The 26,566-nt window shown below is 40.9% G+C and overlaps 1 protein-coding gene across 2 annotated transcripts in view; it reads left to right on the top strand.

Annotated features, from left to right (window-relative positions):
* The window catches only part of TMEM150C (transmembrane protein 150C), a 78,270-nt gene extending 53,911 nt beyond the window's left edge, over positions 1–24,359 (top strand). For both annotated transcript variants that reach the window (XM_019466049.2, XM_019466038.2), the window contains exons 2-8: positions 6,884–6,973; positions 7,874–7,927; positions 8,044–8,076; positions 8,773–8,840; positions 16,040–16,167; positions 19,401–19,578; positions 22,104–24,359. In XM_019466049.2, the coding sequence (XP_019321594.1) occupies positions 6,894–6,973; positions 7,874–7,927; positions 8,044–8,076; positions 8,773–8,840; positions 16,040–16,167; positions 19,401–19,578; positions 22,104–22,312 (750 nt within the window). In that variant the 5' untranslated portion in view covers positions 6,884–6,893 and the 3' untranslated portion in view covers positions 22,313–24,359. The remainder of the gene's footprint in view (positions 1–6,883; positions 6,974–7,873; positions 7,928–8,043; positions 8,077–8,772; positions 8,841–16,039; positions 16,168–19,400; positions 19,579–22,103) is intronic.
* Positions 24,360–26,566: the final 2,207 nt, after the last annotated feature.

Raw genomic sequence — 26,566 nt, forward strand, 5'->3', positions numbered from 1 at the left:
GAGCCCCGCGTCGGGCTCTGGGCTGACCACTCAGAGCCTGGAGCCTGTTTCAGATTCTGTGTTTCCCTCTCTCTGACCCTCCCCTGTTCATGCTCTGTCTCTCTCTGTCTCAAAAATAAATAAACGCTAAAAAAAATAAAAATAAAAAAATAAAAAGGCAAGGTAAAATGTACTCTCTTAGCTGATAGGTACTGTGTTGCTACAGCTCAGGGAAAGAGTGGAATGTGTCCTTGCTAGGAAATGTAAGTAAAGTTTAGTGACATTTTCTAATGGGACTGGAAGCAATGGACCAGTTTATTTTAATGGTGTCTGGACGGAGAGAAGAAAGAGACTCATCTCAGTTTTAACTTTTAATTCTCAGATAAGATTGAGGCAGTGAAGAGAGTTAATTTAATCGACCTACTCATTTATTCTTAGCAGAGGAACTTCCAGTCAAATATCGAAACTTTTCGATCCAGAACAGCTCACAACGTATTAGGAAACCTAACCAAAGCAAATGTTATTTCCTGGCATCTCCAGAATCCTCCTCCAGCACTGAGAGTAGAGAATGTGTCGGTGTTGTTTCTGTACTGCAGATTCTTTGGTCACATTATAAGCTGCGTATGAGCTAAGGAAGGACAAATAAATTATTTTGGACAAGAAAGGAAAAATATATGTAACAGAGTCCTCTTCTTCGGTTAATACAGCCTTACCAGGGAGGGAGAAAGAAGTAACGGGACCAAGATATGTCAGATGGGGCACTGATAGGTTAACAATACCAGAAACTGGTCCGGAAAGCTTTTTACTCTCATCTTCTGGTCTCCATGATAACACAAAGATGGATAGGAAGGAGATATAGGGAAGAGAACTTTCCCCACCTTCACATACACACTTCATTGTTCTGTTCTTAAGCTCATATTTGTCAGTTGCCAAAAGAACCTGGCATAGTAGAGTGTATATGACTAAAGTATATGTTCTTCATTACGAGAATCTTCCTTTACTTATTTCAGAAAACTGACTTGGATCATCACATATTTCCTAATCCTTGTCAAAGTCATTTGTAAACTGCCTAGGGTCTAACCCACTTCAGTAAGACAATAGAGATCTATAGTTTAAAAAGACACAGCTAATGGTGCCTGGCTGGCTCAGGCAATAGACCATGTGGCTCTTGATCTCAGGGTCATGAGTTCAAGCCCTATGTTGGGCATAGAACTTACTTAAAAAAAAAAAATGGATAGGAATGCAAGCTGGTGCAGCCGCTCTGGAAAACAGTATGGAGGTTCCTCAAAAAACTAAAAATAGAACTACCCTATGACCCAGCAATTGTACTACTAGGCATTTATCCACAGGATACAGGTGTGCTGTTTCGAAGGGACACATGCACCCCCATGTTTATAGCAGAACTATCAACAATAGCCAAAGTATGGAAAGAGCCCAAATGGCCATCGATGGATGAATGGATAAAGAAGATGTGGTATATATATATACAACGGAGTATTACTCGGCAATCAAAAAGAATGAAATCTTGCCATTTGCAACTACATGGATGGAACTGAAAGGTATTGTGCTAAGAAAAATTAGTCAGAGAAAGACAAATATGACTCCACTCATATGAGGACTTTAAGAGACAAAACAGATGAACATAAGGGAAGGAAAACAAAAATAATATAAAAACAGAGAGGGGGACAAAACAGAAGAGACTCATAAATATGGAGAACAAACAGGATTGCTGGAGAGGGTGTGGGAGGGGAGAATGGGCTAAATGGGTAAGGAGCACTAAGGAATCTACTCCTGAAATCATTGTTGCACCATATGCTAACTAATTTGGATGTAAATTTTAAAAAATGAAATTTAAAAAAAATGTAAACTTTTGCTCTGCAAAAGACCCTGTTAAGTGCTAAGACCATTCAATGGGGGAAATGAGTCTTTTAAACAAATGGCTCTGGAAATGCAAATGAATGAAGTTACTTGCACCATATGCAAAAAATTAACTCAAAATGGATCAAATACCTAAATAGGAAGAGCTAAAACTATAAAACACTTACAGTAAAACATAGGGGGAAGTTATGTTGGATTTGACAATAATTTCTTGGATAGAATACCAAAAGCACAGACAACAAAAGAAAAAGTAGATACAGTGGACTTCATCAAAATTTAAAACTTTGGTGCATCAAGGGACACTATCAACAGAGTGAAAAGGCAACTCACATAATGGGAGAAGAATTTGTAAATCGTATATCTGATAAGAGATTAATATCCAGGAATTAATGAATATATGTTAATATATAAAGATGTCCCACCACTCAACAACAGTAAAACCAAACAACCCAATTTAAAAATGTGCAGGGGCGCCTGGCGGGGGGCTCAGTCGGTTAAGTGTCTGACTTCACCTCAGGTCATGATCTCATGGCTTGTGAGTTTGAGCCCCGCATCAGGCTCTGTGCTGACAACTCAGAGCCTGGAGCCTGCTTCCAATTCTGTGTCTCCCTCTCTCTCTGCCCCTCTCCAGCTTGCTCTCTCTCTCTCTCTCTCTCTCTCACACACACACAAACATGAAAAAAAATTTTAATACAAATGTACAAAAGGTATGAGTCGACATTTTTCCAAAGAAGAAATATAAATGGCCAATAAGCACATGAAAATATAATCAGCATCACTAATCATTAGGGAAATGCAAATCAAATTCACAATGAGATACCTCTTCATACCCATTGGGGCGGCTACTACTAAATAAACAGAAAATAAATCTTGCTGAGGGTGTGGAGAAATTGGAGTCCATGTGCATTGTAAAATGATGCAACAATTCTGGAAAAAGTTTGACAGATTCTTTAAAACTAAACATGCAGTTATACAACCCAGTACTTGGCAATCGTGGGCATTCAGTCCAGAGAAATAAAAACTTACATTGACACAAACACCCATACACTAGTGTTCTATAGCTTCTGTATTTGCAATAACCCAAAACTTGAGGGGTGCCTGAGTGCCTCAGTCAGTTGAACGTCTGACTCTTGATTTCAGCTCAGGTCATAATACCAGAGTCATGGGATCCAGCCCCATGTTGGGCTTCGTGCTGAGCATGGAGTCTGCTTGAGATTCTCTTTCCTTCTGCCCATCTGCCCCACTCATGTGTGCTCTCTCCCTCTCTGTCTAAAATAACATGGGGCGCCTGGGTGGCTCAGTCGGTTAGGCGTCCGACTTTGGCTCAGGTCATGATCTCGCGGTCCGTGAGTTCAAGCCCCGCGTCGGGCTCTGTGCTGACAGCTCAGAGCCTGGAGCCTGTTTCAGATTCTGTGTCTCCCTCTCTCTCTGACCCTCCCCCATTCATGCTCTGTCTCTCTGTCTCAAAAATGAATAAACGTTAAAAAAAAATTTGTTTAATAACAAATAAACAAACAAAACTTGAAACAACCCAGATGTCCTGTAATGGATGAATAAACAAAGTTGTAGATCCATACCATAGAATAGTACCCAATGATAAAAGGTACCAAACTACTAATGAACATAAACCTTAGATGCATCTCCAGGGAATTATGTTGAGTGACAAAAGCCAATCCCAAAGGTTGCAAATTATATGATTCCATTTGTATAACATTTTGAAATGATAAAATTATATAAATGGAGAAAAGATTAGTGGTTGCCAGAGATTAGAAAGAAGGGCGTGGGAGAGGAAAGTTGTGTGGTTATAAAAGGGCAACAAAAGGAATTTTTGAGGTGATGTAACTCATGTCATATTGGCTCCCCTTTTAGGAACAACTGTATGTTTTATAAGTTGACTGTGGTGGTGATCGTACATATCTACTCATGAAAAATTGCATAACACTAAATACACACACAGAAAAGAGTACATATAAAACTGGTGAAATATGGATGAAGTCAAGGATTGTATCAATGTCAATATCTTGGTTGTTGTACTGTAGTTATACTGGATGTTACCATTGGAGAGATAGAGTGAAGGATATACGGGATCTCTGCGTGTTATTTCTTACAATAGCATGTGAGTTTGCCATTACCACCACCTGCCCCCCAAAAAGGCATAACTAATGTGAAAATTCTGAAGAAGCTCCTAAGTAGTTCCACTGGAAGGTAGTAATACAATTATCCATCGACTTACTCTTTTCACCTCCAAGGCATCCCTTTAAGTTAAGAAAGGGCAATTTCATCTATCATTAGGCAAGCAATACAGTATGGTTTTCCCGGAATTTGGATGCAAGTTTGCTGTATGAGAATTAAACTAGTAAAGATAAAATAATTTAGGAGGGTAGCCATTAGCCACCTTAGATGCTTTCACGATAAAATAAGAAGAGCAATGCATATTGAAAGATACCAGTTCTAGTTGGCCGGGCTGCCCCTTACAGAGCATGTATTATGTGTAAGGTGCTCTACCTGTGTCGTCATTAATCCTCAGCACAACCCTATCAAATAGAAGTCATCACCATAATTACAAAGGCTTAAGAGATGACATAACTTGCCAGAGATCACACAAGTACTGAGCGACAGAGGTGGATCTCAGTCCAATGCACTGCCATACCGTTTCCGTTCCACTAAACTGCTTCCCTTTAAAGGAAATGAGTGCATAAAACTATTGTAGCTTGATGCCACGGTCTTAGAATTATCTCGATAACTCTCTTCATTCTACTTTCCTGCTTCCAAATTTTGATTTCCCATATAGCTGTTCCTATAAGGGAAACCAGTGTAAGTATCTGTCCATTTGGCAGTTGCATTTTTCACTGTAATTAACCAGTTGGCTTTGGTTTATTTACCAGTCTGTTGTAAAAATGGTTAAGAGGAGTGAGTTCCTCATGGGCTGATGATTCTGGGTACATTGGAGCATTCTGTTACTGCAAAAATATTGGGCTTGGGTTACCTCCAGAATACTACCACCCTGTGAGGCCTCAGTCTTTGATGCCTCTTTTAAAATTCGGTCTTCATGCAGCAAGATGGGGAGATGGTATTACAGATTTAAGTAACTAGCCAAGGCCCATAGAGTTGATTATGGGCAAAGCTAATGTTGAAAACTAGGTCTCTTGACTCTTATTCCAGTGTAACCATTTCATCTGTACTCATCCTGTCAGAGCATCCTATTAGGGGCAGATCTAGAATAGTTGGTTGACGTGCTCAGTCAACATTCCCATTTTCTGTACTCACTCTACTTCTTGGCTAATGATTAAATTATTTTTTGTTAGCAAAATTGATAGCTTTGTTACAAACCCACGATTTTCTGGACATAAATAAATGAATAGATACTGACTTGACTAGCCATAGTGGGTATACTTAAAATGTTCATCATCCTTCTACATTATATAAACTGGGTAGCCATGCATCATCAGTTCATACAATAGCTTTTATATATTGTATAGACTGTTATGTACAGTTTTATTCATTAGACTTTGCCTCAGTCATGTCCATCACCTGGTATCGTACCTGGCACAAGCAGAATGTCAATACTCGTGAATTGGATTGGATTGGATTAGACTGGATTAAATTGATTGAAAGTGGCTCTAATGTCTTTCAACTCCTAGATTCTGTCATTTATTTAACATCCCTACCCAGATAGCTGTTTAGACTACAGCGTGACTGTTCAAAGGCATATTATTAGGGTCAGGTGTCTGTCCCCTCACCTGAAAGATCTGCCTTATCAGGTAGGTCAGTTCTGATAACCAAGACCTTTCTGACACCTCATGGCCATCCTCAAGGGAGGGCCATGTTTTTTTCTCTGACCTCAGTATTTGGAAGGTCCAGGGAGTGTCAGCATGCAAAAGCAAATATCAGGGAGGCGCTCAGATATGTGGCAGTGCTGGTTCAAACTTGTAACAATATGTTACAAGTTGTAGTTCCCTATAATAATCACCCAAAATAATGAGCAGTGATACCTCTTTAGAGAAACCTATTAATTACATTATTCTTCTGTGTGTCGGGTCTGTGTGCCAGGTCGCTTTCTCATAGACACTCTTAGAGCTTAGCTTCTCTTCATTTTTGTGGGGAATTTTTTTATTCATTTATTTTTGCTTTCAAATATAACATCCAGAATGCCTGGCATCTGCTCTTTTTCCCCACTGTGTTCGTTGGAGTTCATTTAAAATTATACACAATGCATTGTTTTCCAGAACATTCATCTTTAGAGTCTTCTGAGATAGTTGCTCAATAACATATCATGAGAAAAGTTCAGATTTGCAAAGCATTTGTCATTTCCTCCTGAACTGCTAATTTATTTAGTAACCATTTGTTTCCAGGACTCTTGTCTGCCAAGCTGTAGACATATGTACATGACAGATCCATAGAACCATAAATCCATAAATGTTCATAATAGCACTAAAAGTAGATTGGAATAAGCCTTTGGTACCTAGCCCTTCTGAAAGTCCTAACCCAAGCCCTTTTGTCCTTTTTAAAAAACATTGATACGGGGCACCTGGGTGGCTCAGTCGGTTGAGCGGCCGACTTCAGCTCAGGTCACGATCTCACGGTCCGTGAGTTCGAGCTCCGCGTCGGGCTCTGTGCTGACAGCCTGGAGCCTGTTTCAGATTCTGTGTCTCCCTCTCTCTGACCCTCCCCCGTTCATGCTCTGTCTCTCTCTGTCTCAAAAATAAATAAACATTAAAAAAAAAAAAACAAAAAAAAAACATTGATACTTGTATAAGGATAAATGTGTTTGTGAGAAATTTCCCCTTTGTTTCTCAACTAAGGCTCTGGAATATTTAAGCCAATTCTAGAAAACAGTCATCCACATTAACTGCTCAAGGGATTTCCACATGAGTAAGTGGCAGTAATTGATTTGGATCATGATTTCATAAAGTACTTTCAGTTTTTATTCATAAATTCTTTTCAGTTAGAGTGAACTTCCTTTCAGTCCTGAACGATTGAGATAAATTGTTGCCTTGGTTATTAATACCTGTTGATTTCATTTCAGTGGTACAGGCATGGATGGGAAGAAATGCAGTGTATGGATGTTTTTACCTCTTGTATTTACTTTGTTTACTTCAGCTGGATTATGGATAGTGTGAGTATTCTCTTCATTCATTATTTAAGGACTTGGGTTGCAATGTAGATAGGAATGTAGTTTTGATGTAGAAACGTGTTTAGAAATACTTTAAAATAATGTTTACTAATTCAACCTTGCTAAAGTCTCCATTTCTCTTCCCTCCTTCAGTTACCCAAAGTAAATAGCTAGAGTGAGTAATAAATAATGCAAAGCAGGTAGTGAAGACTGCTGGTCTTATTTTGTGTTCCTGTGTTCTTTCAGTAACGAACATTCTATAAACTGATGATACGGATTCATTATTTGCAAGATTTGTTCATCATACTAACGTGCCAAAGATTCCACTCACAGTCCAGTTCATAGTCCAGTTATTGTGGGTGACTGGGCTTGGTATGTTTATAAAATGGGTATCATTACATTATAAGTCTTGGCTTATCACAGAACACTCCTACACTTGCTTATTATTTCAAGTACTATTTCACTTCCGGCAGATTATTTTGGTCCCTTGCAGTTCACTAATAGAGGTGAACACATACTCCTGAGAAATTAGAAAATTTGAATTCTAATTGTACTTCAGTTTGCCCAAGGTTATAAGGTCTCATTTCTTTGTTTTCCAGTTTCCAGATTATAATGATTACCATTAATTTGGGGAGTGTTTTAAAAATTAAAGAAATAGTGTTAGTAATCACATTTGGACTTTAAAGAGCTAAGTGATCTATAGGTAAACATAGTAAAAGGTGAAAGAGTCATGCGATCTGAAGAGAAACCAGAGTATAGGTAAACATAGTAAAAGAGATTTTTCCCAGTTAAAAAAAGAACAATGAATATGATTTAATGTGGTTAGTCTAGTCATTCTGGGAAACGAGTCTTTTTTAAAAAAATGTCTTTGTTTTATAAACTTAGGTTGTTTTTTCTTCACAGATACTTTATAGCTGTGGAAGATGACAAAATTTTCCCATTAAATTCAGCTGAAAGGTAAAGTTGATCTCTGGGTAATTGATTATTTATTAATAGACTTAACAAAAATTTTGCCACTGGTGAGGTTAGACTGTGCACTGACTGTACTTTAACTTGTGTTTTTTGTTTTCCAGGAAACCTGGTGTGAAGCACGCACCATATATAAGGTAACTGGATAGCTTTCCTCCGATCTGTTGGATCTTACAGGTTGAGAGAGTGTCTTAGTTTGGGCTACTGTAACAAAGTAGCATAGACTGGGAGGCTTGTCAACAAAAAGTTATTTCTCCCTGCTGTAGACACTGGAGGTCCATCAGGGTACCAGCAGTCAAGTGTCGATGAGGGCCCTCTTCTGGGTTGCAGATGGCCATCTTCTCATCATGTCCTCATGCAGCAGAAGGAGGATGAGACAGTCCTCTGGATTCTCTTTAAAAAAAATTTTTTTTAACATTTATTTATTTTTGAGAGACTGAGAGACAGAGCAACAGAGCATGAGAAGGAGAGGGACAGAGAGAGAGGTAGACATAGAATCGGAAGCAGGCTCCAGGCTCTGAGCTGTCAGCACAGAGCCTGATGTGGGGCTCGAACTCATGAGCTGCGAGATCATGACCTGAGCTGAAGTCGGACACTTAACCGACTGAGCCACCCAGGTGCCCCTGGAATCTGTTTTACAAGGACACTAATCCCGCTGGGAACGGCTTCTACCCTCATGACCTAAGTAACTCCCAAAGGTTCCACCTCCTAATAGTATCACATTGGGAGTTAGGATTTCAACATATGAATTTTGAAGGGACACACAGACATTCAGTATATTGTAGGTGACAGATTTTAATACAGTAATAATAAAACATGTCATAATTTTTAAGTATTGCAGGTGATGAACCTCCTGCAAGCTGTGTGTTTAGTCAAGTTATGAACATGGCAGCATTCCTAGGTAAGAAAAAAGTAAAGAATGCTTTATATGCTTTGGTACATTTCTTCTTTATTTCTCCCAAACCTATGTCAAAAGCATGGTTAGCTTAGTTGATAATTGGGTATCATGTCAACATGCTGAAGCTGGCTTTTTGTTTTACCTTACATTTCACCATCTTCATTGTTTCAATGTATTCTTGACTTTATTTCTTTTGCCGCATGAAATAATATATTTCACGTGCCATAAAATCCAGCATGAGAAGAATATAATATTGTATAATCCATTTGCATTAAAAAGAATGCCACACTGATTTCTTCACTGGCAAGGATGACAAATGCATAGGCTTTGTGATGAATCTTGATGTGTGTAGATACGGTCTTTAAATCTAAAGGTCAGCATTAACATGGGTGACTCAGTCTCCCGTACACAAATGCATACCAAGATGGCAAATGGAGATGTAGGTTTAAAAAAAAAGGAAGAAACCTTTAGTACTTATGTCTGGTCCCAGTTCCACACCTTTTCTTCAGGGCCTAAGACCATCATTTCATATCCTGTCCCCTTTGTTCTGTGAGTGCTTCCCTGAGGGTCGAGGGAACCAGCCATGCTCTCTGTCCTTGTCCATGTTGACCTTGTATACCATCTCCCCAAGGCCAGTCTCCTCAGTGTCTTTCTTTTTTTTTTTTTTTTTTAATTTTTTTAACATTTATTTATTTTTGAGACAGAGAGCATGAACAGGAGAGGGTCAGAGAAAGAGGGAGACACAGAATCTGAAACAGGCTCCAGGCTCTGAGCTGTCAGCACAGAGCCCGACGTGGGGCTCGAACCCATGGACCGCGAGAACATGACCTGAGCCGAAGTCGGACGCTTAACCGACTGAGCCACCCAGGCGCCCCTCCTCAGTGTCTTTCAAAGCGTCAGCTAACTATCACCATTGGCATGCTGTGGGTGATGGGCCAGTGAAATTTTCAGCAAAAGTTTTCTGGAAATGGTTCTTTTGGATGGTGAGAGTTTCACTCCAAGTAAGAAAGAAAGATGATGTTATTCCTGAGGGAATCATTGGCGTTTGTGGCATCTCTCCCCCAAAAGGTGACCCGTTATTTAATTTATGTAGAACTCCACCCGCAAAGAGTTCCACTCATTCTTAAGATGCTGTTTTTCTTTTTAATTTTTTTAATGTTTATTCATTTTTGAGAGAGAGAGAGACAGAGCATGAGCGAGGGAGGGGGACAGAGAGAGGGAGACACAGAATCCGAAGCAGGCTCCAGACTCTGAGCTGTCAGCACAGAGCCCTGCGCAGAGCTCGAACTCATGAACTGTGAGATCATGACCTGAGCTGAAGTTGGATGCTTAACCGACTGAGCCACCCAAGTGCCCCTTAAGATGCTATTTTTAAATGTTTGCTTTGGGAAACAAAAGTCCTATAGAACCCACTGGAAAATCAAGGGAGATAGTTGGTCCAACATGCAACACAGGCACAATCTTAGTTTAGAAGGCTCAAGACATGAGACACATGGAGAATGTTCCCAGTGAGGCCCAAGAGGCCTCTCTGGAACCTGCAGAGTTCGACGAGAAGCACACTGCAGGGCTTTCCTGCAGTTAATAAGATTCCTCCCTGGACCTAACTCTATTTGGGTCAAAGCCTTTCACCACCCAGGCTTCCCCAAAACATATAGCCCATTTGTCTAAGCAGGAAGTGTCTATCAGGCATGGGCTGCTATGCCACCACTAAGGAGAAGGTTAGATATAACCCTAATGCTGACAGTGCTGAGTCTTTGAAGAAGCTCTTCTCTTCATGCCCTCAATAGGCAGCATTAACAGGATTTTAGCGTTAATAGGATTTTCATGTCCCAGCTATTCCCCAACTCTTCAAAGGGCGGTTCTTACCGCAGCTGGTGCCCATGTGGGCACCAGTGCCTGCCCCAGTCAGGCGAGTTTTGTCTTCACTGCCTTCAGCCTCAGCTACCATGAGCTTTAACACTCACTCTTTTTTTTCTACCCTTGACACCACTTTTCTGAAAAGACCTAATCATACCAAAGCATAAGTGACTGCTGAGGAGATCTCTGCATTTAACAGAACGCAAAGCCCTGAGAGAGGATCTTGAATTGCAGGGTCAGGGACCTTTCCCAGCCAGTCTGCAGTCACACCACACAGGCCTGCAGGTTGGTACCTAGTCATATGGTCTTCCCCACGGGGTGCAATAATACCAGTAATTAATAGCAGTCATTTATATTCCAGGCACAGTGCTAAGTGCTTTGCAAATACTACCTCATCTAATCACGATACACAGGAGACTGTCCTTATTAAAAAGCTGTCACAAGCTGTTTGTCCTCCATTTGGGCTTTAAAGAAACCAATGAACATGTTGGAAGCTACATATTGCTTCCCTCATATTCTTAGGACAAATTGATACTTCCCAGTTGTCTTTAGTGTGTAATCTTAAAAATGTCAATTTGCACAGCTCGCACATTTATCCAGTTATAAAGCTTATGATTAACTAATTGTAAAAGCATTTCCATAAACAGAGTAATGAAAACAAGTTCCCCTCTTCCAGATGACATTCGTCATCATCTTATTCCCTGGTCCTCCCCTGTTCCAGCAAGAAGCACTTAATAAGCCTTTACTAGCTCTTGCTCTGAGGTATTGCAGTATCCAGGGTTTATTCTTTATTATCTTCCATCATTTGTAGTGCCATCTGGTAGACACAAAACTGATGAAGATTAGTGTGCAGTGGGAGGAAACCAACAATTATTTATTTATCAACTCTGGGAGTGAGGAGGAATCCATTTACGAATGATTCTTGCTCGAAATGGCGGAGGCCTTCCATCTCCCCAGGCCTGTCCCTGCCAGACCTCAGACTATTACTTTAGACGGCATAACTGGCCTTAAGAAACAACCTGGACTGCCTATAAATCATTGCTTTTTTGGCAGCCGTATGGATTATAATTTACAGTCTACAAATGAGCCAGTGTAGCATTTATTAAAATCAGTTAGCAAAGATCTTCTGTCTTTTTGATGTACTAATCAAAGATCAAACTCAATTGTTTTCTCTACGCAATTAGTTTTGCACTTTGTCCTGAATCCACGCTTTCGATCTCTCCTGGGGAGAAAAGAGACCTGAGACAAATTTCTTGAAAAGAATATTCTTTTCTGCCAGGGAGAGGTTGTGAGGATGAAGCCGAGAGCTGAATGATTTCGGTCACCCAACAGCAGCTGTTCCCCCTCCTTCAGCCGAAGCACATTGATTCCCGTGTTCTATTGCGGTCATAAATAGGAATTATTGATGCATAAACAATAAAACTAAACAAATCAGAAAAGAATTTGGCCAGGCACCAGTTTAGAACTGCAATGAAGAGCTGCTATTTTGAGTTTGAACTTTAAAAGCCCAACAAAGGGCGCCTGGCTGGCTCAGTTGGTGAATCATGCAATTCTCGATCTCAGGGTAGTGAGTTCAAGCCCCACATTGGGTGTGGAGCCAAATAAATAAATAAATAAATAAATAAATAAATAAATAAAACCCAGTTAGCCTCAAAAGAAAAAGGTTAGTAAAGAAAATAAGCAATTATTCTAATATCTGTGTTTTTTAAAAATAGATAAACAGGGGACACATACAGCAAAGGACTGTTCTAAATACCATAAACAACAGAAAGGTGGGTTTTAAAAATCTTTTCTGGGGCACCTAGGTGGCTCATTCAATTGAGCGTCAGACTTGATTTCGGCTCAGGTCATGATCTCACGGTTTGTGAGTTCAGGCCCCACGTCTGGCTCTGCACCAATGGTGTAGAACCTGCTTGGGATTCCCTGCCTCTCTGCCCCTCCCCTGCTAGTGTTCTGTCTCTCTCAAGGTAAAAAAATAAAAACTAAAAAACTGTAAAAATTTTTAAAAATCTTTTCTAAAACTATTCATGAAATCTAAAATGTTTAATGAAACTAAAAGATGTATCTTCTGATTAGAACATCAATGTAGTTAAAAAAAAAAAGTCATCATATATAAAGACGGCTTTGAAATCACCCCACTGCCAACAAGTCTTTTTCAAGGGTGTATAAATCACTACTTGGTTGAAACAAAGACTTTGTAACCAATAATCTGAATCTGCCTCCATTAAACCTGTTAATAAAACTGTTAAAGGACCAGAATCTTACTAATTTCAGCACCTTAAACCTTCACCTAGAATCTTTTTTTTTGTTTGTTTTTTTTTAATGTAACCCTCTATGCCCTTCATGGAGTTGGAACTCACAATCCTGAGGTCAAGAGTCATATGCTGTCCTGACGGAGCCACCCAGGCACCCACAGAATCTATTTTTAAAGGAAATTTTGCCTAGTCCAAGGTGATTAATAATGGGGTTAATAGGTAAAGAGGGCAGAGTGTGGTGTTGGGACTGTTGTTCTGGAAGTTAAGAGGGTTGACTCAAATTCATGTCTCCGAGTAGGTTTCTGTTTCCTGCTTAATTTCATCATCTGTTCATGATAAAATGATTTATCATCATATTACAAATGGGAAGGCTACCAGTGCTGGGACCAGAAGATGATACATGTCCTGTGTTTCCTGGGCAGAAATGACTAACAGAGAATGGCCTGACCCTCATCATCTGGGCACAGTGGACCAAATTGACTGGATGGGTCGACATGAAGAGCCTTCTGTGTCTGCTTCAGCCATGTTTTAGGGCTTAAGCCAAATTCTAGTACAATCCTATCCCCCCAGACTGAATGACATCAAGATGGTTGCCAGAGCAAAACTTTTCACTAGTCATTTTTAAAAGAAATGAAATGTGCCGCCTTGGTATTTTGTCATTAGGCCCTAATATCCATACACAATTAATAGCAAGTGTCTCCCATGTGCCCTGTGTTGAGGCTTCTGGTCTTAATCTAGTGACCTCTTTATCTGATGATCACTTTGTGTCAGAGGGCTTACATGGAATTTCTCCTCTCCTTACTTCCTCCTCCTATTCCCATCCTCAAAAGTAGCAAGACGTTGTGCTGATTTTTTTCATCCTCTAGGATACTTGTCACTATTAATAGACTTCAGATATAACTTCTAACTAGGTCACTCAAACCATTAGGGTTGGACTATTGTCAACTCAAGTGTATCATTTACTAATTCTATGACCACTAGTGGGAATTAGATAAAATGTGAATATACTAAAAGCTAAATCAGAGCTGAACAATTTGACATTTAATAAATTATGGTTTATTGTTATTTTGTTTCTAAAATCCAAGTATTTTTTAGAATGTTTATTTATTTATTTTGAGAGAGAAAGAGTGAGCAGGACAGGGGCAGAGAGACAGGGAGAGAAAATCCCAAGCAGGTACCATGCTGTCAGCACAGAGCCTGATGCAGGGCTCTGTCTCATGAACCAAGAGATCATGACCTGAGCTGAAATCAAGTCGGATGCTTAACTAACTGAGCCACCCAGGCACCCCTCTAAAATCCAAATATTAACCAAGTTGCATACCACTCTTTGATCGAGGTACCTGGAACTGAAAATCAACTTGCTGAGCTTAACTTTGTAGCTTGAAGCTATGAAATTCAGTAAATTTAGGAAATGCAAATTTATGGATGGGTTTTCTTTATTAATGACTATTAATAAGGGCCTATAATGAAGATAAAACATTTAGCAAATAATTACTTACTTAATTGCTGTATCAATAGGGTAATTCTTGGATTTCTAAATGTCTTACCTGCTAAACTTTAATGTCAAAATAAATTGCCTTAGGAAGTAGTAAGTTCATTTCCTTATATGTAGATATAATTTATACTAACTGCAAGTATTTTTTGTCTTGTTTGTAGACTAACCTCTCCCAGCACTTTGTACAAACATGAAAGTATCTCTGCACTAAGCAATTAATAAGAGGGGATTCTTACATTAGTGGCTTGAGTATGGGCTGCCCTCAGGGTTACTATTAGAAGTCAGGCTTGAAATTTAGGTAACTTCCTTCATTCTCTCTCAGATTCCCTCATAACAATATGCTTCAAAAGACGAGGTGGTCTTTTTAAATGAGTAATTAATATCATAGAAGAATTGAGCTTTATTAGTATAATCAGTGTGATTTTTAGTACATACCAAACTCCCAAATCGGCCATGTTAAAATTCAGATTTCGTAATTTGGTTACTGTAACTGCTCTAATTTAGGTCAACTATCTTTGTCCTTTGACAATGGATACCTCCGGTAGAATTAGAGGGAAGAAGGGATAAAGCAGTAATGAAGGGAGCTGTACACTTGCCTTGTCTTCCTTCCTGTCCCCGAGAATGATTTCTGGTGCAGGGACCAGCAGGTTTGTCTAGAGGTGGAACCGTGTCTTCTTTCCTCTGCTTTCCTGCCATGTCTGTTCTGACACGGTTAAACTTAAGGGTGGTTGAATTAGTGAATTCTCGTGCCAGCTGTCTTTATCCCTGTCTTATTTGTTGTGTCAGGCCTCTGCGATGTTCTCCTAAGCCAGTGTGTCCTGTACTGACCTGGTGTTGAAAACCCCGAGGACAACGCTAATAGCAGCTTGTCACCCTTGCACCGCCCGATAACATAAGCCCCAGCTGCTTCAGCCCCTCTCTCCTTCCCTCTTGTTAGGCATGATAAAACAGCCAAATAATCATAAGCATTGCATGAAAAATTTCTTTTAAAAATTGCCTGTCGGGGCGCCTGGGTGGCTCAGTCAGTTGAGTGTCTGACTTTGGCTCAGGTCATGATCTCACGGTTCGTGGGTTCGAGCCCCGCGTCGGGCTCTGTGCAGACAGCTCAGAGCCTGGAGCCTGCTTCGGATTCTGGGTCTCCCTCTCTCTCTAGCCCTTCCCCACTCATGCTCTGTCTCTCTCTGTCTCTCAAAAATGAATAAAGTTTAAAAAAAATTTTTTTTAATTGGCTGTCACTTCAGAGACTTAAAAATGTACCTTGACGAGGGGCACCCGGGTGACTCAAGAGTCAAATCCGACTCTTGGTTTTGGTTCAGGTCATGATCTCACAGTTGGTGGGATCGAGCTCCACGTCAGGCTCTGCACAGAGTGTGGAGCCTGCTGGGGATTCTCTGCCGTCTCTCTGCCCCTCCCCTGCTCGTGCTTTTTCTCTCTCTCAAACTAAATAAATAAACATCTTAAAAAATAAATACAAAATAAAAATGCACCATGACAAAAACTTTAATCTTGCACGTTGTGGCTTTAGAAGAACTCTGCCTCACAGTCTGGCTGTATGACTGAGATTTTTAAACTTTAACATTTTGTTTTGTCCCCAGCACTTGTGGTAGCTGTTCTGCGCTTCATACAACTGAAACCAAAGGTTTTAAATCCATGGCTGAATATTAGTGGATTGGTGGCGCTGTGTCTGGCTTCCTTTGGAATGACCTTACTTGGTAATTTTCAGGTACTTTCTTTGGCCTTCTTCGCCTCTTTCTTACCCTTCACCTGTATGGGTATCATAGCCGCGGATTCTGCACAGATCTTTTCAAAAGTGCTAACGGTGGTTCCTGATAAGCACAGGTTCTCCAGCAGTCAGCCCTTCTGGTGTTCAGCCTGGCCTGCCTACATTCGAATTGTGTGTGTGAGGGTGCTTGCCACATGGCTACGGGAAAAGGAGCTACGAAAATAGCTGTGCAGGGGCACCTGGGTGGCTCAGTTGGTTGGGCTTCCGACTTCGGCTCAGGTCGTGATCTCGGGGTTTGTGGGTTCAAGCCCCCCGCCTCGGGTTCTGTGCTGACAGCTCGGAGCCTGGAGCCTGCTTTGCATTTTGTGTCTCCCTCTCTCTCTGCCCCTCCCCCACTCGCACTCAGTCTCTCTGTCTCTCTCTCAAAAATAAACATTTAAAAAAATTTTTAAATAGCTGTGTATTTTATACAAAGGATTTCAAAGCGCTTTATGCTTTTTTTCATAACAAATTGTCTCCTAATGTAACTTTCTAGAAAACTAATAGGATCATTGCCTTTCTAAAATTAAACACTGAACATCCTTTTTGGATGAAAGCTTGCATTTCATATTAGCAAGCTCGTGTGGGAATCAAGTTTGAAAACCCAGAATTTTGGGATGTCTGGGTGGCTCAGTCGGTTGAGCTTCTGACTTCAGCTCAGGTCATGATCTTGCAGTTTGTGGCTTTGAGCCTCACGTCGGGCTCTGTGTTGACAGATCAGAGCCTGGAGCCTGCTTTGGATTCTGTGTCTCCCTTTCTCTCTGCCCCTCCCCTGCTTGTGCTCTCTCTGCCTCTCTCTCTCTCTCTCTCTCTCTCTCTCTCTGTTTCAAAATACATAAACTTTAAAAAATTAAAAAAAAAAAAGAAAGCCTAGAATTTCTCTAGAACATCTATGACTTGTGTAAAGACACACTAACTCTTCTTCCCAGAAAGTTAGAAGCCCAAGGTCACTACATTTAAGAATAATTTCCCTTGCCAATACCATTATCCAACTCTTGACTCGAATGACTCCACTTGTGAGATAGACAACCAACTGGAAGAGTACTTGTCTGGTTTCCCTGCCTGCATTCTCTTCCCAAAGTCCTCCAGCCTGTGCTTTATACTGTGGTTAGAAACCTCTTCCCTGCAGTCAAACATGAATCCTGACACTTCTCTCCCTGTCTGTGGAGTGAAATCCAGATGGCACAGGCATTCAAGAAAATATGCTAGTGGATTTTCTAAGACTGTCTCTTGTTCGAACCCTCAGTCCTGATAATTGATTAAACCAGGAAAGCTCATTCCCCAGCACTTCTCCTGGCACACAGTAGCAACTGAATGAGTATTTTTGAATTGATGGCTTCTTTGACAGGCCATCCCACTCGTTCTGTTCTAGGTCTCATCCCATATCAAGCCAGACTGACTGAGCTATTGCTCTGCTCTGTGCTGCCAGTTCTGGATGTTGTAAAGTGCTCACTATCCATTCTCTCAACCAGGGCTTGGATGGAAGTTACTGAGTAGACATTTTGTTCTTTCCTAAAGTCCAGAAAGTTGAAGTGTTTTGGTGAACCACAGATGCTCAACACCACTTTTGAAGAACACTTTCTAGAATATCTACAGAGAATACATAGGAAACCACAAGTTAGTTGCTTGTGAAGAAGCCAGGTGGCTAGTCTATGGTGTAGACAGACTTTTCCATCCATACTCTTTTTATAATTGTTTAAAGTTTGAACCATGTAATTATATTATCTATTTTTAAAATCAAGTTTAAACTAATAAATGAATAGACTGTGTATAGTGTGGACAACCAATTTCCTAAAAGTAAAATTTAATTTGAGGAATCGTTATTTAAAATGAGTTTTGAAAATACGCCTTCCGAATAAGAAAGAAAAAAAGAAGAGGAAAAAAAGAAGAGGAAAAAATACTACAAAGAAGAGGAAAAAATACTACAGCCAAAAACAATAGAAAAAGTTGTCAAAGGAAAGCAATATTGACTTGAGGCAACCATTATTCCCAGCAATGTCAAACAATAAAACATCTGAAGGCAATGGCAATTCAAAACAATATTTTACCATGTTGTAAGAACCATCTCTTCAACTATAGATTTTATTTTCCCACGTGTAATTAAAAATATATATATAAAACAAGGTGCCTGAGTGGCTCAGTCGGTTAAATGTTTGTCTCTTAAATTCAGCGCAGGTCATGATCTCAGGGTCATGAGTTCAAGCCCAGCATTGAAAAAAATATACAGATGATAGATAGAGAGATAGATTATATAGATATAGATCATTGCTAAAAGTGTTTTAAGTGACCAGTATATTTTTTAGTGTTTATTTATTTTTGAGAGAAAGAGAGAGAGAGCAAACGGAGAGAGGGAGACAGAGGAGCTGAAGCAGGCTCCAGCCTGAGCTGTCAGCACAGAGCCCGATGCAGGGCTCAAACCCGAGAACCATGAGATCATGACCTGAGCTGAAGTCAGGTCTTAACTGAGCCACCCAGGCACCCCAGTGACCAACATATTTTTTTAAATCAGTAGGTAATGGAAAGTTTACATTTTTAACCTTCAAATGAAATAACCCGAATGGGTCTCCTTTAACCTATTAATTCTATAAAAGCCTTGACCAGGAATCGTCAAACACTAATGTCGTTTAATGGGTCTACAAATATGGCAAAAGCTATTAGGTGGCAATTTTCTTATAAGAGGAAAATAAAACAAAATCCCATTAACAATGAATTGATCACATTATGTAGGAATAAATGTTATTAGCTGTCTATGACAGTAAAATCTTGACCTTCTTAGAATTGGTTCTCTTCAATCATTAAATACACAGCCAGATCCCAAGTCTCATTTCTTAGTCTGGAAAACAAAGTTTGCAGTGTATGTTTGTAGAAACTGACATTTCTCTTTTTTGTCTAACTCTCCTGCTTTTTTCTTTGACTTCTCCACGCTTTTCTGGAAATTAAATTCAAGGAATAGATTACCACTGCCTGAGTGGTTATTCTAAACAAATGTTTTGAGGTTTGGAAGTACTGTTTATCTCCCTTTCCCCCTCAGAGTTCAAACCATTTGAGAACAAACACAAAGAGCCAGCAGAGATGAAGGATTCTACTCTTTCCAAAACCTATCATCCCGTTATGGAGATATCACTTTACCTATTTTTTCTCCCATCACGTCTTTTCTAAATGGGCCTCCTTGTCATTATCTGTTCATCCCTTAGCTCACGAATGATGAAGAAATCCATAATGTTGGAACTTCCTTGACCTTTGGATTTGGCACATTGACCTGCTGGATCCAGGCTGCATTGACACTCAAAGTCAACATCAAGAATGAAGGGCGGAAAGTTGGGATTCCACGAGTTATTCTCTCAGCATCTATCACTCTGTGTGTGGTCCTCTGTATCCTTTGAATGTGAAAAGATTCTTTGGTAGGGAGATTAAAACACACATATGTAGATGAGAAAACTGCCATTTCCAATTAGTTAGCATGTACTGTCAGATTATCTCAAAATCTCAGACAAAATAGATAAGTAAATGGATATAAAAACAAAAACTCTCAGACCTGAAGCGATAGAGAACTAAAATTAAAACCAAGCTCTGCCTTCTCAAAATTGTTTCTATCTGTAGGAATAGTGTCATGCATCCTCCTTGTCATTAGTGATGGAAAAGATTTCCTGTCTGAAAAACACAGAATCCGTAATGGAAATTGTGATTTTTTTTCCCCTTCCATCTTAAAAAAAGTTAATTTATGACTTTATTAATGGCCCTTTTATTTCATTTAATTTAATTTGTGAAGGAGAAAGTGTCAGGCCTCTGATCTCACACTCTGGAATTCAGCTTACCCATTAAGTAACAAGGAGAGAAACCAGAAAAAGGCAGAGGAGAGCGCTTCTGCTTAACCCCAAACAGATCCCAGAGACACTAGTCCTGGAGGGAGCTCAGTGACCCCACCTACTGGTAACATGGCCCAATAGAAGCTGGCCAATTCCAGTGCAACCAGTCAGATCAGCCGATCATTCCGCTGGGAGGCATGATCTCAAGTGTTCACTCCAATAGGGTCTCCTCAGGAAACCAGAGAGGAAGGGAATAAGGTTCCTAGGTGGTAGAATGTGTAGCTAACCCAATTACACATCTTCGGTCAAGTAATAGCCAACATTATTGGGCACTTATAATGTGCTAGGCATTGTTCTAAGCACATTAATACATTAAATGTATCAACCCTTTTAATCCTCATTTAACAAGTATGATAGTAAGAACAGAGATTAATTTATCCAAGATCACACTCTGTATGCAGTGATCTTGACTTAAACTCAGGCACAGTTCTTGAACTCAACCCCAAACCCTCTTGCCTTAGGGAAAGTGGCTTTAAAATATGAAAATATTTATTGTTCAGAGACATCCTGTAGTTACTGGAGTATTGGGGATCTTTATTTCTTCTTCCCTCACTAACTGCCAAACATTTAATTGTTTGTTTGTTTTCAAGTTCTTCAGCACATTAGAGAACATTTAAGGGCTGGAAAATCAAGCCAAAAATCTTGCTGACTGCTAGGCACGTGATGAAATATTTTATGAGTAAAAAGGTCAGAATTCTGCCAGGGTGAGATTTGAAGATCTATCCTTTCCTCATTAAGTAATAATATTGCTTTGCCAGTACTTTGAGCCCTCAGTGGGAAGAGAATGTACAGACTTTAAATTATTTTGAGTTTTCAGCTTATACCAAACAATTCTGATCCATGTTGTTTCTGAACATTTGGAACCCTGTCTAGGTTCCCAGGTGAATGGATCCAGGCCTCGTCAGGAGAGCAAAGTTTGGCTGAAGTAGTTTCACCATATTCTTTTGCTCTCTGAAAATTTCCCAAGATTTTAAGTCTGGAGATAGCACTAATTCTAAGGGAGCATTTCTGATTTTTCTTTAAAAATGTATTTAGTCTTTGGCCTCTTGGCTTTTCGCTGAAGCATGCTTTGAAACATTTTCCTTCCTAGCTCCAACCTCATGTATGCTGTGTGTGTGTGTGTGTGTGTGTGTGTATACACTCCATATATATTCAGGCATAGGAGTCTCCTTTGTTTTAATAGTGAAAACGAGACAGAAGAGGAAAAGGAGCCACTTACACATTAGTAGCACTGCAGAGATAAAGCTTATATGTAGGTAATTGGTGATTTGATATGTTCAAAATTATTTCTGCAGGTAAAAGGATGACTATAAAGCCATAGTCATTTGCAGTGATTTTTTTTAAAACGAGAAGTTTATTTTTCTGGCCAACTAATTTCTTTGGAATTTTAATCCTCTTGCTAATCTCACAGTTTAGAAGGTAGCTGTAGAGTTGAATGCCTGGCCTGGCAGCCAGAGTCCTTGTATTTGAATCCCAGCTCTCCCAGTGACCTCAGGCAAGTTACTTAACCATTTGGCCTCAGTTTCCCTATTTTTTTAAAAATTTTTTTAATGTTTATTTATTTTTGAGACAGACAGAGACAGAGCATGAGCAGGGGAGGGGCAGAGAGAGAGGGAGACACAGAATCTGAAACAGGCTCCAGGCTCTGAGCTGTCAGCACAGAGCCCGACGCGGGGCTCGAACTCACAGACCATGAGATCATGACCTGGGCCGAAGTCAGACGCCTAACTGACTGAGCCACCCAGGCGCCCCAGTTCCCCTATTTTTAAATGAACTGATAACAATAGGATTGTTGTGAGGATTAAGTTAGATTTTCTGTGAAAGCACCTAGAAGCACGTCTGGCACAAACAAAGAGCTCAGCAATGTTATTTTGTATTATTCATGCAAGTGTTGCGTTCAGGAAGCCGTCAAGCTGTTTTGCTGATGAGGAGGGGGAGAGTAAGACTTTTCTTGTAACCTGTCCTTGACCAGAAAAGAGCCCAGTTTGAATGTGGCTTATGGGGGTACTTTCCTTGACTGCTCCTCCCCAGATTTCATCCTCATGGCTCAAGGCATCCACATGTATGCAGCCAGGGTCCAGTGGGGTCTGGTCATGTGCTTCCTGTCTTATTTTGGCACCTTTGCTGTAGAGTTCCGGCATTACCGCTATGAGATTGTTTGTTCCGAATACCAGGAGAATTTCCTGAGCTTCTCAGAAAGCCTGTCCGAAGCCTCTGAATATCAAACCGACCAGGTGTAACCCACCAGTTTTTCCTTGCCAGAGAGGTGGGTGTGGTGGAGGGAGGGGCCAGCAGGATACACCCGCAGGACTTGGTACAGAGCCTCATAACACATTTTACACACACACACACACACACACACACACACGTTCTTGGCCACATTTGCCAAATGAGCTTTTCAGGGCAAGTTGTTTCTTTAACGAAAAAGCACAAGCCCTTATGTGTCGAAATACACGCTGTTACACTGAAAATATATGCACGACAGAGCAAGAAGCTTGTGCATGATCACTTCTCTTTTCCCTCTCTCTCCCAGTTCTCCCTGCTCTTCTCATTCTCTTCACACATTTCAGGCATCGTGTTCCCCCTACCACAGGGTAGGGCAGGCCAAATGTAACATGGGAATAATGCCAACTCCCAAAGTTGCCTTCAGATCCAAAGGGCTTGGAACCAGCTCATGAGGAAGTTCTGCATCTGGCACTTGAATGGATTGAGTATCATCTAATTGGATGGAAACTGTACAGAGACGTGACCCCGTGTAACCTGTTGAATGGCATGGGGTCAAGAACTTCCCCACGAAAACTCCCTTCATCATCGTTCGGTGGTTGGCTGTGCAGAGTCAATGAAAGGAATAGGCTGCAAGCCCACTACCATGATTTGGACTTTATTGTGACTGAGAAATATTTCCAAATGTGAATATTTGTAGGGACATGGTCTGCCAGGCACAGAACAAGATGGGGGCAGCAAGGGCATGGTTTTGTTTTTGCTTCCATAGTATGCTAGGCACAGCTTTTGTTTTATATTTCATGGTTTGCCTTCTTTTTTTCTTTAAGTAACTACCATGGGTCTCTCAAGGCCTCGTGGACAGAGAAGATGTAGGCCAAATGCAAGAGCTGAACTTGTTTCAGGTTAACCATGATGAAAGGAAAAAAAAAAGGTCACCTGCAGGCTTACTTCGCTGCTTTTATGTTTGAAGCTAAGAAAATGTTCACAGAAAAGCACAAAGAAATATTTGTGGAGGTAATAAAAAGAGCTCCTGCTGGACATTATAAAAAGAGTCTTAGAACACTTGTTACAAGTCAAGATCAAGGAAGAGCTTAATATGTATCTATAGCTACGATTTAGTGTTTTGGTGGGGGGTGGGGGAGTTAAGGGCTTTTTCATACTCGGAATTTGTAGAAACCAATTAAAAGATTACCCTTCCCACCCCCCCCCCCCCCCAAACAGACTGGCATAGCTGATGCTCTACTGCCCAGCACACCTGCTTTCTACCTGCTAAGAGTTTAGAACGCAGACCGTAGGCCTGGGCTTCATAAAGAGCAGAATTCTTCGTTCAAAATGTCTTGGAATGGGCCAAGTTGGCGGACCCTGTGTGAGTGCGCTTTGTTTCAAGAAGTCCCCACATTTACTTCACCGGGGGCTGGAATCTCGTGGAATATAATGTGAAAAAAACAAAACAAAACAAAACTGTTTTTTAATTCAACCCGAACTCAGATTCTTGAGGAAGGGGTCCATGACTCTGCATCTCTGTAATGTCTCTCTGCCTCCTAGCCCTGTGCCTAGCACATATAGGTGCTCAGCAAACGTCTGTTCAGTAGAATGACTGGTCATTCAAGCGTAGGAAAAAGGAGTAGCCGAGAAAGATTCAAAGATGAAAGAACAGATGGCTGCCTCAAGCGAGACAGGAGTGGAAGAAATCCTCGAGAAGGGGCAGGTGGGGGTGAGAATACCTACAAGAGATGGGTAACACGTGAGGAAAAGAATCAAGCAGAGAGCATCCTCCTGGGAAAAAGGCATCTTACTGTAAATAGTCCAAGGTAACATTTATTATTTTGGAATACTGCTTTTGGGTTTGTTTTTTTTCATTTTTGTATCTTAAAGATTTTACCAGAAAACAAAGATTTCTGAAGTTTTCTTTCACTCTACACAATCCAAATTAAACAGCTTTTGGTGATGCACTGTACACTTTCTTAAGAGTATATCTAATAGCACATTTTAGCAGAATCAAGCAGTGACTGGCATTATTCATCGGGATCTGACCACTAAATAAAATTCTTTTATGCAGAAGTATGATTTGTCTCGTACACCAGCATTTCTTCTGTAATGCCGAAGCATGCGTAAACTCCATCAGACAAGTCTGTTGACAATATACTTCAGTGTTACGTCGGTAGCCTATTTCTAAGGTGTTTTCCAACACCAAAAATCAATTCTCTGATTCTTTGGACATCAACTGGATGTCCTACAGTTCAGTTCAATTCTGATACAACCCAGGGTTATTGTTAGACCCTTCAGGTTTAAGGGCTCCGTTCCCCAAGACTGCCCTCACTCACTTCAGATGCCAGTCACAAGTATTAGGTCCCAGGCTACCCACACTTCTGTCCAACTTAACTGTAAAATTAGGGGGGTTCCCGCTACTCCCTTCTCTTTTAAGTTGGATAATTTGCTAGAATGGCTCCCAGAACTCCAGAAAACGCTACATCTATCTGCCTCCTTATTGTAGAAGCTATAACCCAAGAACAACCAAATGAGACAAATAGGGCAAGTAAGGGGAGGGATGCGGGGTCTGCCATCTTCCCAGCATTAAGATGTGTTCACTGACCCGGAAGCCCTCTAAATCTCCCTGTTCAAGAGTTTATAGAGCTCGGGTGCCTGGGTGGCTCAGTTGATTGAGCGTCCGACTTCAGCTGAGACAACGATTTTGTGGTTCCTGGGTTGGAGTCCCGCATTGGGCTCTGTGTGGACAGCTGGGAGCCTGGAGCCTGCTTTGGATTCTGTGTCTCCCCCTCTCTCTCTGCCCCTCCCCTGTTCATGCTCTCTCTCTCAAAAATAAACATTTTTAAAAATTTGAAAAAGAGTTTATAGAGCTCAATTTCCAACACCCTCCTTCCATCTGCTTCTAGAGGCCGGTCAGGAGGTCTAATTACTTGGTCTTTTCTGGTGACCAGCTCAACCCTTGAGGCTGTCTGGGGGCCCCACCATAAGTGACCTCATTGGCATAAACTCAGGCTCCTTATGAAACAAAAGTCACTGCCATCAGGAGATTTCAAGTTTTAGCAGCTCTAGGGCAGGAACCTAGGACAAACACCAAATATATTTTTGTGTTATACCACACATATAAATACAGATCAAGATTACAGAACCTTCTAGGAATTAAGAACCATAAGACTCCTCTTGGAGGCCAAGAGCAGGGAATCTGCATTTGGAATGAGCACCCCTGGAGTATCTAACACAGACGGCCTGGAGAACAAACTTTGAAATACACTGAACTTCGTTTTGGTAGTCTGACTAGGTCTCTTGAAGAAAAGTTCTCTCAATTTTTTTTTTTTATTGATTTGAGAAAGAGAGAGCATGAGCAGGGAAGGGGTAGAGAGAGTGGGAGAGAGAGAATCCCAAGCAAGCTCCATGCTGTCAGCCCAGAGCCCAACTCAGGGCTCGATCTCATGAATCATGAGATCATGACCTGAGCCGAAACCAAGAGTCCAATGCTTAACTGACTGAGCCACCCAGGCATCCCAGGAGAGAAATATTTTTGAAACAATGTTAATGTTTTAAAGGTTCAGTTTTTTATTTAATGGAGAACTGACAGCGAGATGAAGTTTTACCACCTGTGTTATTTCCTGGGTTTTCTTTGCTGCTGGGATGGGAAAGTAAAACTTTCATATCCTGGATTTTGTAGTCAGTTGGTTGTAATGGAGAGTGGAATACCAACGTTTATTTTTGCTTAGACGTTGTGTCAGTCTGGATAGGTTGGGTTTTGCTGTCCCAAAATAAAACGAATAAAACTAAGGTTCGTTTCTCCTACTAGATGTGTTTCCGGGGTTAGCAAGGGAGCCCATGGCTAGGACTCAGACCCTGGCTGATAGGGGCTGTATCTTAACATGTGCTTCCACAATTGCCAACAACCAAGAAAATGTGGCAGGCTGCTCACTGGTTCTTAAGATTCTGCTACCAAGTGACATCATTTAGTTTACATTTCATTGGTTAGGGCAAATTGCACAGTCGTATCTGAGAGTCGCTCTCCCATGTGCCCAGATGGGAGGAATTTCTGTGAACAGCCCAGTGACTGCCACAGGGTTCACCTTACGTTTTTGAGACTTCTTTGGTCATTGTCATTCCCTTGAAGCAGGAGTAACAAAGAGTAAAGAACCATCATCGGAGCGCCTGGGTGGCGCAGTCGGTTAAGCGTCCGACTTCAGCCAGGTCATGATCTCACGGTCCGTGAGTTCGAGCCCCGCGTCAGGCTCTGGGCTGATGGCTCAGAGCCTGGAGCCTGTTTC

The sequence above is a fragment of the Panthera pardus genome, unplaced genomic scaffold (genome assembly GCF_024362965.1).
Source record: "Panthera pardus isolate Hobbes unplaced genomic scaffold, ASM2436296v1 HiC_scaffold_13, whole genome shotgun sequence".
NCBI classification, from domain to species: Eukaryota; Metazoa; Chordata; class Mammalia; order Carnivora; family Felidae; genus Panthera; species Panthera pardus.